The sequence below is a fragment of the Xenopus laevis genome, chromosome 6S (genome assembly GCF_017654675.1).
Source record: "Xenopus laevis strain J_2021 chromosome 6S, Xenopus_laevis_v10.1, whole genome shotgun sequence".
Classification (NCBI taxonomy): domain Eukaryota; kingdom Metazoa; phylum Chordata; class Amphibia; order Anura; family Pipidae; genus Xenopus; species Xenopus laevis.
This window is the reverse complement of record NC_054382.1, coordinates 29,907,514-29,921,649: the sequence shown is the minus strand read 5'-3', so window position 1 is coordinate 29,921,649 and position 14,136 is coordinate 29,907,514. Positions and strand designations below refer to the sequence as shown.

At 38.1% G+C, this 14,136-nt stretch overlaps 1 protein-coding gene across 1 annotated transcript; it reads left to right on the top strand.

The window, feature by feature from the left end:
- Nucleotides 1–1,306: 1,306 nt before the first annotated feature.
- sostdc1.S (sclerostin domain containing 1 S homeolog) lies at nt 1,307–5,513 on the top strand. The gene is given in 2 exon segments (NM_001087448.1): nt 1,307–1,538; nt 5,074–5,513. Coding segments are annotated over 2 exon segments (642 nt in total). The 5' UTR covers nt 1,307–1,336.
- Nucleotides 5,514–14,136: the final 8,623 nt, after the last annotated feature.

The window sequence follows — 14,136 nt, the reverse complement described above, 5'->3', positions numbered from 1 at the left end:
TTCCATAATTCAGAGCTTTTTGGATAATGGGTTTCCAGATAACATATACAGTAAGTCATTGGACCTCATTGGTCTGGTCAGAAACTCAACAGCATGTCAGTAAAATCTCTAATAACAAATGGAAATTACACATTGAATAATGCAGTGTTGTCCGACATGGTGGAGGGCCGATAATAGAAGCCAGTGGTGGCCACATCCCTTTAAACTGCACCTATTTAAACCACTTTTGTTAAGTGAACAATGTGGGCACTTTCAATCTGGGTCTGAGTTGTGAACAGTATAGGGTGTTAGGGGTGTGAATAATAGAGGTGTTACAGGTGTGAACAATACAGGAGTTTACTGTCTGAATTTGAGTGTAAACAATGCAGCGGCCATTTAATCTCAGTGCTGATACTTCAGTACTGAAATCACAGCAAGCAGACTTTCATATGGGGGCAAAAAAGGGGGTCACCAGTTGGACATCCCTGGACTAATGGGTATTTTTCATCTTTGAGACAAAACTTTATGATGTTACTTAGAAATGTTTGTCACATCACAAATGGCTCTAATCACGTGTAGTCACACTAGTGTCACATATACTTTTGCAGGTGTTTGTGCCGATGCCACAGAATTTAGAAGGATGGTTGTCCGAGGCGCATGGAGGCAGAATGACATTCTTATGCCCCAAGGAGCTAACACAGGATCATCGCTGGGTTCCTGTTCTTCTGACCACTCCTTGTCTAGGTTTGGATGAATAGAAATTAGGGATGGGCGAATTTTTTCGCCTCGTTTCGCCGAAAAAATGACGCCCATAGACTTGTATGGAGACGTGCGTCAAAAAAAAGAGACGCGCGACAAAATAATTTTTTTGCCGCCCATAGACTTTAATGGGCGTCTGCGACATTTCGCCGGCGGCGAATTTTTGGCGAAGCGAAACGGGTCAAATTCGCCCATCCCTGATAGAAATTAAAGTAAGAAGCCTAAACGCCTTTCTACAGTGAACTGGGTATTTAAAATACCTCTATGACTGGGAGTCATTCATTCCATTGAGAATTAGATGTTGTGTTGCAGACTGTGCGCACGTAGTGCCCTGTAACTGCCTCTTCCCTCTCCTTACTGTGTGTGTTTGAGGGAGAAATCCAACTCCTTCTGCACTGCAGGGCTTTCCCTCTTCTACATCTCACACTCCTCCCACCATTTCCCTGAGCTTTTCATTCTTCAGCTCTCTCTCCATAAATTGACACCTGAATGAATGCCAATCCCCCCCCCCCCCCGGGTATATAAAGGGAAGACATCAGCAAGGCAGTTCACAGTAATAAGTAGAAGAGGAATTCACAGGGACTCTGCAGAGCTAACCATGGTTGTCTCAAGGCTCCAGTGCTGCATGCTCTACCTTGCGTGTATTCTCATAGAAAGCTGCGTGTCTTTTAAGAATGACGCTACAGAAATCCTGTATTCCCACGTGGATAAACATATCCAAGATAGTGCAAACAGCAGCACCCTGAATCAGGCTAGAAATGGAGGAAGAAATGCTGCAAACTCTGCACTGGACAGAACAAGTAAGTTACTTCGCTCTATTTTTACCTTAGTGATTCCTGTTTTCATTATGGCTATGAAATAACTGCAGAATATACTGCATTGGTGAGCACCATTGCAGGTCAATATCATGGCTTAGTAATCATCTAAGTGTCAGATAAGACATCTATCTGACAGCTACCTCTTATGCTGTGCTTTCCCAAGGATCTGTCTTTTCATATTGGAATAACTGTTTTTACATAGAGGATGGATCTGATATGAATGATAAAGCTAAGGGCATGTCACTTCTGTGATGTTTTCTTTCTTTAAAGTCTACTTTGTCTATTCCATACCAATCAGAGTAGATATGTAATAGATAAAAATAAATGGTCCATACAGGTAATATTACTCCAGCAGGGATGGGTTTAACCTAAACTTATCCAGCTCTACAATTTGTTACTAAGATGAGTCTTTTCTCTGAACGTTATGGGCATTTTGGTTTGTGGTGGAAAAAAACATACTGAAAATTCTATTTTTATACTTGATTGAGCATTTTCTTATAAATGAACTTATTTTTTCTTATTTTGTCCTCACAAAGGGAAACTCTCCCTATACTGTGACCCCTGCCCATTATGAATACCCTTTTAATTATACACCTTTAGCTTATTGCCCAGTCTTTATCATTAAGCTGTGTCTCAATTCCAAAGGATATAATAAATGAGATATATGTACCATCTGCTGCTACAGCTCCACCATCCTCAATGGCTGAGGATCCCTGGCATAAATCATACAACTTGTATAAATTAAGCTGTGGGCATACAGTATGTGATTATACAGTAGATATTTGGGCATGGTGCAGTGGGTATATAAGCACAATGTTATAGCGGTATGTGCATGGTGAATGACTCTGTGTATGATGCAGTGGAAATGATACAGTGTCTATATGTGCATTCTACAGTAATTAAATGTACATGGCTGGGAAGAGCTAGAGACCCAGGGATTTGTGGCTGCTGTAACATATCATGCAGCTTGGGATCTTCCAGTGATTTAGAGCTGCTATCACTTAGGTGTTATCTTATTAAACTGGAACAGAAACTTATTGGGTTTTTTATTGTTTACCCACAAAAAAAATATGCACATTAAACATGAAAACTAGTTTTTTTTTCAATATTCACATACTGATATGTGATTCAGTAGGCAAAGGAAAATATAAGAGAGGACGTTTTGCCTCTTCTTTACAGATAAAACATAGGCTGTGCCTGAAAGTGGTTCAAAGCTCATGTCAATAAGGTACATGGCTGTCAGATACAGAAAGGTCTGTAATACATGACTGAACCTTTGAGCATTAAGTGTAACAATCATAACTGTGTCATTTTCCTAGGGAACCAATTATGCGTATGATGTGTTACAAAAAGCTATATAATTTATTTTTCTCATGCATAGATTTTTACGGTTGTAAATCTTAGCCCCCTCCATCCATAGCCAACTATTGTCTGAGGATGCAGGGAGTTGCAGCAGATGGCAGTTATATTTGCCAGGCACAATAAAAGAAAGAACTGTACACTACATGCTGTATGAAAGCATACAACAGACTTTTCACTTTGCCATAAAGTTGCCTTTTTTAGCCCTTTTGGTAACGGCATACTAATTAGCTTAATATGCATTACTTTTAGCATCTATGTGAAACTTTGCAGAACTTATTATACAGTGAATAAAGTACCCCCTCTTGTAAAATATAAGGATATTATAAGTTACTTCTAATATCCTCATATTTTGCAACTGGGGGTTTATTTATTATAATACACAAGTTTCAGTGAGTCATGTGATAGAAATGACATCAGAACTCACCGTTTATAACTGATGACATCAGAACCCACCGTTTATAAGGATATAATTTACAGGAAATTCATGGCTTTTGTGTATTATATATTATATATATGCAGTGTTAAAAATTTGAGGCAATGAGAAAGGCTTAGAAATCACAGATCACCTTTAAAACAAAACTGCCTTTTATAATCATGTTGCCTTATAAAATTATACTAACCCCCAACACCTCCATTCATTTTATCATAACAGACTTCAAATGCTTATTATTCTTACATGTAAATTTAATTGAAATCAATGCATAAAAAGGTTTTTGTATTGGCAAATGGTGACGCACATGAAATCAGTATTTATTTTCATAATTCCCTAATAAAGGTAATAGGTTTAAAATGGACATGTTTAGAAGTTGCTTCTTTTTTTATCTCCCCTTAACAGTACTTAATATATTCCCCTGAAGAGTTTCCTCCCAGAAAAGAAGAACATATATATGAATCTGTCTTAACCTTCCTAAAAATCACTACGTCAACCCCTGCAGATAAGCAAAGGAAAAACTGGCTAATTGTTATATTTCTTCCCACTCTCACCTGTCTGTGTCACTTCAGCAATTTAAAGTATTATCTAGACATGAAACACTTTGATTTAGTTCCAGCATTTGTTTTTACTTCCTGGCTGAGCACTTATGAGCTGGAAGCCTCTGGCTAATGTAAACATAAGCACATTCTAATGAAACCTCCACCACCCTCTTTTTGCCTAAGGCTTTATCCCAATTTTAGTTGTCTGAAGGGGCCGTGGGGGGGGGAGGATATCTGGATCTAGATGAACAGAAGCTACATTTGGCTTAATTCCCATAGCACATTCATCTTAAAAGTTTATAAAAAACGTATTTGGACTCCCTGAATTTGAGGAGGAGAGGAATTGTCTCCTGAAATTTATGGTTTTGCAGAATTGGCTAGAGAAACCTGAACCCTCCAAACCTGCCATAACTCAGGCAAACACAATAATATTCACTCAAGACATCAGGCCAAACATTTGAAGATACAAGAGGCTTTTCCCTGTTATAAAGAGTTGTTTTGACGGATGTCTTGACATGGACTAATGTACTTGACACAGTCTACTTCTCCCATAAGCATTTACTCTCTTAGCAAAGTGCCCTGTCGTTTATTTTGTTTCCTTAGCATATGGGCACATCTCAGGTTCCATGTAAAAAAATAATGAGGACAGGAACCCATAGGGCGTGTCAAATATCCTCAAAAGGGATGATGGGCAGGGATATTAAATTTCCTAGTTCCTACAGTATAAGCAACAACAAATGTAATTTAGAATTGTTTTTTCTGCATTATATCTGTTATAAAGGATTGGTTCTTAAAGACATAGAAATGTTTATTCCCTTATAGAATCAGCAAGAGTAGGTTCCCGAGTTTTTGCAATAGTAATGGCCCTGTCATGTGATGTTAGTCAAATTTAGCTAAATGTATAAGAATATGAGGTCATGATGTGGTCTCTGACCTTTAAATTTGCATGAGGTCACGGGCCACGATTCCTTAAAAAGGTCACCAAACTCCCAACAGTTTGATAAAGTATGCATCAGTGAAAATTCTAACTAGAAATCATCTTAGTGTTCTTAGACTTGAGCAGAGAACTCCTGCTTTATACTATACATATATTAATGCAAACATCTTGCATGCATTTTATGTTTTGACATAACAACAAAGGTCTTATACTGTTGATAAATGGATATTTTTTTTTCTTTGGTAGATCACCATCAGGTTGGATGCAGAGAGCTGAGATCTACCAAGTACATCTCGGATGGACAGTGCACCAGTATCCAGCCTTTGAAAGAACTGGTCTGTGCTGGAGAGTGTCTTCCTCTTCCTATTTTGCCCAACTGGATCGGGGGTGGCTACGGGCTGAAATATTGGAGTCGAAGAAGTTCCCAGGAATGGAGATGTGTCAATGACAAGACCCGCACTCAGCGTATCCAGTTACAGTGTGAGGATGGCACTACTAGAACCTACAAAGTCACAGTGGTTACTTCCTGCAAGTGCAAGAGATACACCAGACAGCACAATGAATCCAGCCATAACTACCAAGGAGCTTCTCCCATTAAACCCGTTCACTCTCACCAACATCATCACTTCCACCACAACCGTGATAAGAAAAGACTAATCAAGATGTCCAAGCACATTCCTAGCTAGAAATAAAGATGCTCAATTTTGAACTGATTCTTATGACTGTACGTCTCCAAAAGACTGACTTTGTCATTTCTTTTGGAAATGAAAAACCTGGGTTTTTTTTTTGTAACAAAGATTATTAATATGGAGAACACAGATAATAACACTTTCATCCTATTTTGTCTCACGTTATTTTGAAGGACTGACGTATCTTTTCCAGAGAATATAAAGAAGTTTTGTGTCTAATACTTTTACTGAAAAGTAAAAGGTGCTTCAAACAGGTTCAAACAAGCTATGTACTAGAATTGTATCTTAGAATAATTTATATAAAGTCTCTCTTCTTGTTATATGGTTCTTATACATGTGTGCTCGAATATTTTGTGGCAAGACAGAATTGGTTGCTAAAGGGAAAAATATTTCTCAGATTATTTAAACACATTTAAAGCAATAACACTTGCATATTACCAATAATTTTTAAACTAGGCAGAAAAGTATATTGCGTTGAACAATAATTCCCCTATATTTATTAATAAAATTGAGGGCTGATATATATTAACTGCTTTTTTTTTTAATAACTCCAATTTTCATCTGGTTATCAACAGAGGAGGAAATGTTGGTCTGCTATAGGCAGATTAGATAGATTTCTAGTGCAAAAAGAAAGCAATACACCCATTTACTGACAAAAGCACTGTACATGGGAATAGTTCTCCTCTAATGCAGGGATTTGCAACTGTGGCTTCCCAGCCATTGTTTATTGGGGTAAGTGTTTTATATCTGCTCCACTACTGGGAAGTCATGTGCTGCAATTCCCTTCTGTAGAAAAATGATGGTCAACAACACATCAGCTGATACCCGTACATGTTAATATTTGTCGAGATGTCTTGTGTAAAATGTGCTCAAATACATTGGTGAAATAAAAGTTCTCTAATTCTTTGGGTTAAATGTTTGCCTTGAAAGAAAAGTATAGTAGAGTGTGACCCCTGCCAGTCAACTGATCAACAGTCCCGATAAATAGATTTTCAACTCTAATCTAGCCAGATTGTCATTTTCAGACTACAAATTCATACACCTCACAAACAGGGATGGTTGGTAATTTGTCAAAAACCATGGTTGACCAAATATATCATGTGGGGTGGTTGATTCCTATAGGGATAGATTCAATAAAAACACAAAATTCAGCAAACATATTTATTTGTTCCTGGAGTTCTGCAAACATCTACCACTGTGACGTGAATCGCCATAAAACTCATGTATGTTGCCTGTGTCATTTTAAAAGGGTTGAAAGCTTTCTGAATGTGATTTTCATCTGTACAGTGCATTTTGTTGTATAGCTTTTATATGTATGAAAGTATTTTCCTACAGTTTGTAAGTAGGTTGCCACCTTGTATATTTTTGTTGTAGATAATGTAAAATAAATATGTAGTATTTGTCGTATATTTTTACATTGTGATATTTTTATTAGCACATTATATTTGAATGTTCATTAAAAAAACTATTTTGTGCAATCCAGAACCCAAACTACCAGTCTTTTATTCAGAATATAACAGCAAACTCAACCTGAACATGCCTACAGTTAAGATATTTATTTAAAAATGAGACTGAACATTTCACATATGTCTCAAATACAGTCAATAGTAGTAATTAGGAGTGCTCTACCCTCATTAAAACCTATGTAGGTTTCAGGTGCTAAACTGGAAGACCCTCGTCTGCTTTTTGGGTCAACTGATACATCCAAAGAAAGAAATCCAGTAGCACACTTAAATTGATTCAAAATCCGTAGTGATTTATTTAGCCCATATATGAACAAACAAGGGCAACGTTTGGACCCTTTATCAAGCTTGGTTTGATAAAGGGTCAAGTAGGGCCCTAAATGTTGCCCTTGTTTGTTTATATATAGGCTAAATAAATCACTACGGATTTGGCATCAATTCAAGTGTGCTACTGGATTTCTTTCTTTGGATATGTCTCAAACACAACACACTACATGGGTCATTTGCAACTTCAGTGTGTAATTTCAGGCACAATTGCTATGTTTTTGACCCATAATTCTAGTCACTGTGGTCAGCAGGGGGAGTTGAACCAGACGCATCTACAGCTGGAATGCATCAAAAATGCTGCATTTGGGTTCAAACTTTTAGTGCAAATCAGATGCAACAGCTCTGAAAAGTTTTCAGGTATCATTTCCGGTATTCACCATGAGAGTGAAGTTTGCATCCTATTCAGAGGCATTCCAAGGGTCTTTGCTGCCATGTAGTGGCCTTTTAGATGCCTGTGCCTGTTGTTACTTTTCAGAGCACCGGAGCAGAGCAAGCGGGGCTGTATTGCTAGAGAAGAGAGCGCAATTGAGGGCATAAGGAATTTTTCTTAAATCGCCTCATGGCAGCAGTGCCCCATGTCCTATACTTTTGTTACAACTGCACTACACAGACAACCGTGGGAACCCCTGAAGATACCACTCCACTACTCCAAAACCAGGCAGTAGTTCCAAGCTATCCTCGTAGGCCAGGATTCCTCTTTAGCAAAAATGTGAGTGATTAATGCCTCCCAATACATATAATAAGCTGCCAACTACAATGAAGACCAAATATGCTGTTGGAATTATGAAAGCCACCTACCCAGTCCTCCAAATCAACTAAAAGCTATCTCTTAAAATGTTGGAATTAGGCTGCTTCATGGTTGAAAGCCAAAAGATGCCCTCCATGGCATGACAACACAAATGCCAGCCTACTGGCTAACTGGGACAACTGCATAGTGTCTAAAGTAAAACGTATAACCCATAAGGGCTTATTTTCAAAGGTAGTTCAAAACAAAACACAAAGGCAACCCTTGAAATACATACTGTCAAGGCATGTGTAAATTACAGGGCTTCCCTGTGCCAAAATGCCTTGCACCCCAAATATGTACCCAACGCTTATTGCTGCATGGTGCACACCAGTATTTTTCAGTAGCTTGACATGTGCAATTCAGTGCCAATATTTGTGCCTAGCAATACACCTTACAATTGTAAATGAGGCTTAACATGTGTTAAATGGTTGTGTATTTTGGTACTCTATATTTATTTCTTTGCCTTAATTATTTAAAGGTGTTTATTATATTTAGGTGAGTCTGTTTATGTTTATGTAGTAGAAATCTTCTTAAAATAGAGGTTATTTACATACCTCATACTACACAATTGTATTGTCTTAAAACAAAAAATTATTGAAATTATTATTTTATGTTTTCAGCACCCATCTATGCATGTAGAACTGTTGGTATAACAGCACAGATACTGTACTGTATAATTCTAACCTGTACAATATACTGGAACATGGCTTCTCAGGGGAAGGATATGAAGAGCAACCAAATGAAAGAACTAGAGAAGTCAAGGTGGGCTGAAAACAGACAAAAAGCGATCAAATGATCAATAAAACAGTGAAAGTTTTTTAAAGGAACTCACATGCATAAGCTATGCACACAAAAACTTATTTATTAATGCACTGCAATGTGCAAAGTGTAAAATGCACATGGAGAACAACTAGTCACAAGAACAGAAATGAATAATTTGCTTATAATTTCTCACATATTAGGGCAAATGATATGCATTTATTGCATATTGCAGGGGATTTTTGATTACTCTTACCCAACTTCACTCTATTCTCCTGTTTTTATGTTTCCATTATCTGGGCTAACTCCGTTTTGTCTGCCAGGTTAGTGACACCTCCCCCATTAATTAAGTGACATTAATTTAAAAAAAAAGCTATAAAAATTGTGACATTCTATAGGATATTAAAACTTAAGGTGGCCATAGAAGTAGAGATCTACTTGTTTGGCGATGTCACAAAATAAGGGGATCTCTCCCTGATATGCCCACATTGAAGTAGGTGATATCCGGCTGATCCGATCATGGGCCTGAGGGCCCAACAATCGGATCATAATGGATGCGATACGGGTGGTCAGATCGCGGGACCACAAGGCCGCACAGATGCTACGGGATTTTTTAACCTGCCCAATCAAGATTGATATAGATCGGGGGAGTCTGTCGGATAGGCGCACACACAGACCAATAAGCTGCCGACTCGGTCTGTTGGTAGCTTATATCGGCCCGTGTATGGGGGCCTTTACTTTACATCAATTAACATTTATCATCACCCAGCCTATTAAGAGGAGTGTACCCTGATTTGTTTCTGTGGAAGATATTTGTGTCATGATTTAATCTCTAAAACAGATTGTGATATGTAAATCTGGGAGGCCTTTGGGTTTGTTTACACAACTGATGGGTTCACTGATCATTTAAAAGGCTACTATACTTATACTCAATGTAAGTGTGTTTCCTTTTAGTTTACATTGTAATTTTAGTCATGCCTAAACTGCAACTGTCCAAAGTATTCTGGCTACAGCCAAACACCACCCAAGCGTGCCTGTGGTTTAAGTATAAAGGTGTGTGGGTGTTTGTAATTACAACATTTTTCGCATGGAGATCCACAGTGGAACAATTCCCTATGGGGTTGGTCAGCAGCAGCTACCCCCTTGGACTTCCTGGTGCCAGTGGCCATATAACTCTTTTATGGGAAACCAAGTGGGTGTATGGATTTGTGAATGAGAAGTCACGGTATGCCTCCTCTGTAAAGGATAAGATTTGTAAATCGTCGAAAATTGGATCCTAACGGCAGAATAAGAACCCTCTAAATCTCCTCATAGTCCGAAGGAGCATAGCACCATTGTATGAATGCAATGTATGATATACAGTGCTACTGAAAAAGGGGGTGTGATAGACTGGCTTTGTCAACTCTTTCAGGAACACTATAATAACTCTTGGTTCAAGGTAACTGGTGGAAATTTCATGTTTTCTATAAACTATGGAACCACAAGGCAGTCCTTTAGTTATATAATTCAATGACTAGTCTTCCAGAGCCCCCCCGATAATGGGAATCATAGATTTGACTTTTAATTTATTTACTCGCTTTCAAATAAAAGCTGAAAGTTATATCAACAATGAACTGCCCCCTTGAAGCAGTCAACTGAATTTTATCTTTTGGAGTCATCAAATGAACTATTTGCAAGACACCATGTTCAATTTTAATACTAATACGTGTGGCTTATTCTTCTTAACTAAATTCAATGAATGGATTGGCCCCCAAAAATCATGTAAAGGTCTGCTGAGCCTTTTAAGATCATTAGGACAGTCATTGTAAGGACTAGATTTTTCACAATAAGAATTACAGATGTGATGGAAGTAATAATTACCTTTCAGACTCGCTTGACTGTTGGTTTGTGACAGGCAGCATTAACTAAATTGCACTGATCACAAGTATATACTATTCACCATCTTGTGTATGTTGTTTGTATGCTTTTGGTGATTCTGTGCAATATATTTCAACATAATAGGTCTGTAAAACATTAAATTAAGCAATTAATAATAATGCTAAGGTTTGTCAGTTGTAATGGATTACTTAATACTAATGGTTGCAACCTGAGATTTTCCAGCTGCTGCAGTAAATATCCCTTACTTACACCAGCTGCCTTATACTAAAAACATGGATATGCAACTTGACATCCCAACAACTGAGTAAACTACATCTCAATAGGGTTTTTTTGATATACTGTATGTAGTGCTACAGGCTCCTGAGGCCAGGAAAACAACCTAGGAGGTTATTGTGACAAAAATAATATTTTAAGCACTGTTAAGGCATTACTTGGTAAATTCTTCAACTGGTAGATACACAGAAAACACCTTTTTTAAACAACTAAGGTATCCCCATCTTTAAATACCTTCTCAATCTTGCCCCTACATTTTCCCCTATGGTATTCAGGGGCATCCAATGCTGGAAGTTTGGAGGGATGTGGAGGGTTGTCAACCCTCTACTCATTTAAATCTGCAAAATGGCATCCCATCAGGCAGGATACGATAATTTAAATTTTTATTTGTAATACTGGAGTTTTCTTTTGCTCCTCTTTACTTCTCTATGCTGTATAATACATAATGTGCAACATTGGCATTTCCTACAGCTTCAGATACAGCTTATATTTTTTCTCAAAGTGCAAGTCAAACAGGAATTGGATAGTACGAAAAGTAAACTTGATGAAAGAAGAAAAGGGAGCTAATTAAAATATAAATAAATATAAAAACAATCACAAATTATTCAGATTATCAAACGAAAACCAGCATCAAACAGCCTGACACCTTCAAACATCTGAAGGCAAAAAACATTGACTGCCATTGACTTTTACATGCCTTTAGGTTTTAGCTGGAGTACTTTCGGATTTTTAGGATCTTTGGAGTGTAATAAATCTGAGGTTTTTTCCCCCTTATAAACTAGACCAGAAAAATTTGAGGTTTAATAAATAGGCCCCTAGGTGTAGCTTGTAATTGATAGTGTGGCTTATTCTTGGTGCACCACACTATGCGTGGCATGCATAGCATTTCTCCACTTTTTTCAGAAATCTCAGGGCACTAATCACAAGTGCACAGTACCAGAATCTTAGATCACACCCATTGTAAATGTTACACAAAAGATCACCTAGCAGTTAGGAAGGTTTTGCAAAGACAAAAGGTCGAAGAACCCACAAATTATTTCACTGAAAGTCAGCATGTAACTGTAGAGGAAACAGTCTCTGCAACTGCCGGGGGCCCAGGAACAATAGGGGGCCCACAGGAACTGTGATTGATAAGGGCTGCAATAATATATGTTTACGGATAATATCATGTTCCCAAAGTTTGTCCAATGGGTACAATGATCTGGCTGTGGGGCCCATTAACTAGTCGTTCCAAAGCTAAATAGTCCTTGTAGGAGATAGCTCATATAATTACTTAAATAGATCTAAATAGTTGATTTAATGCAACAGTAAATAGTTCAACTGATTAATGCACTGGTTCAGGCAATTAAGTAAGTTCAGGACGCTTCTACATAAGTTACATATGTTTGCACCACCTGTCCTGGTCATTCCCCTCAGGTCAATATATGACTGGGCCCCTGACAAAGGCCCCTGTACCCAATCTGAAAATGTGGGAGGTCGTTTTTGTGGATCTTGATCCCAAGAAGATACCTCAATAAGTCCACCCAATGCAGCTGAAGCTGAGAACCAAACCTAGAGTAACAGTTTTTCAATCAGAAAACAAGAATATCACCCCCTCAGACTGTCCACAGACAACAAGAAGTCAGGACCCAAGGTAAAAAACCTATAAAATACAAGAAGGACAAAACAGACAGAAAAGACACATCTTACGTTAAAGGAGCACATCATCCAAAAAGGTAAAATGCAGAGACTAATGTCCTCAAGTGGATCAATTCATCTTAGATTTTTTCTTTAGTTTTGTACAAACCATAAAGCATATCTATTTCATCTGTAAGTGCATTTTTAAGTAGAAAATGAGCTGTCACAAGTTTTGTCTTGACATTTGGTATTTGGAACTCAGCTTCCCAGCGAGGATATTAGGGAAGTGCTAAATAATGGCGTAGAGTGATCTAACATCTCTCTCAGAGATAATATTCTTCATTTATTTGCCAAGCTGACAGTTATTTCCTGTGAATGCTGTGACAAGGCCCTAAACTGATACAAATTGTCTGTGTTCAATTAGTGCAATTTGGATTTCATGGAGGACAATGTTAAGACATCTGCTTACCTTGAGCTACAGTTACATTTGGTGAATATAAAAATAACGACTGTATGTAAAACTGTACTGTTAGTATCAAGCAACACTATCTAAAGAACCCAGACTGAAATACATTTGAGGTGTATGTTTAATCTGTAGAGAGGAACAACAAGAATAAACAAAGATAGTATTTCTAGCCAGGGTTAAAAGATTGAATCAGTCTAATTTGGTCCAACTCCCATGTGTCTGAACCGAACAAGATCCACTCATATCAACACCTCACCAAACAAACATATCTTTCTGCACATTGCCAGCTATTCCGGTCCAAGTACAGGTCCAAATCTGAAGCCTCATTTTGTAGCTGCAATCGAAAATGTGGCATACAAAATTGGACATATTCACGCCATTCATAAAAAGCAAACATACTCATTGCACTTTTGTGTTCTGGACTGCCCAGCATGGGCTTATGAATAGTGCTTTAGCATGCTGACGCTAGGAACTCTGAATTTACATCATCCTAGATGTGGTGGTAATTACAGGGTACACTTAATAGACTAATGCAAATGTTAATGTTACAAACATTTGTGTACTGAAAATGACAATATCCTTGATCTGATAACACTGACATGCACAGTACTATAGATATATTCTGCTCACATATGGGCTGTTTCATTTATATTTAACATAAAAGTGAAAGATGAATTATTTTAAAAACATTTTTATCTATTTACCGTATATACTCCAGTATAAGCCGAGTTTTTCAGCCCCCAAAATATGGTGAAAAACTCTACCTCGGCTTATACTCGGGTCAAGCGCAAAAACAGTTGCCGGCGTCTGAGAATAGTCGCCAGCGCCCAAGAATAGTCGCCAGCGTCCAAGAATAGTCGCCGGCGTCCAAGAATAGTCACCGGCGTCCAAGAATAGTTGCCAGCGTCTAAGAATAGTCTCCAAGAATATTCGCCGATGTCCAAGAATGGTCGCCGGCATCCAAAAACGAGACGCCGGCACCTCCAATGGGAATAGAAACCCTCAATTTTTTGATTGAAACTTACCAGAAGCTGCTGCATTTCTCACCCT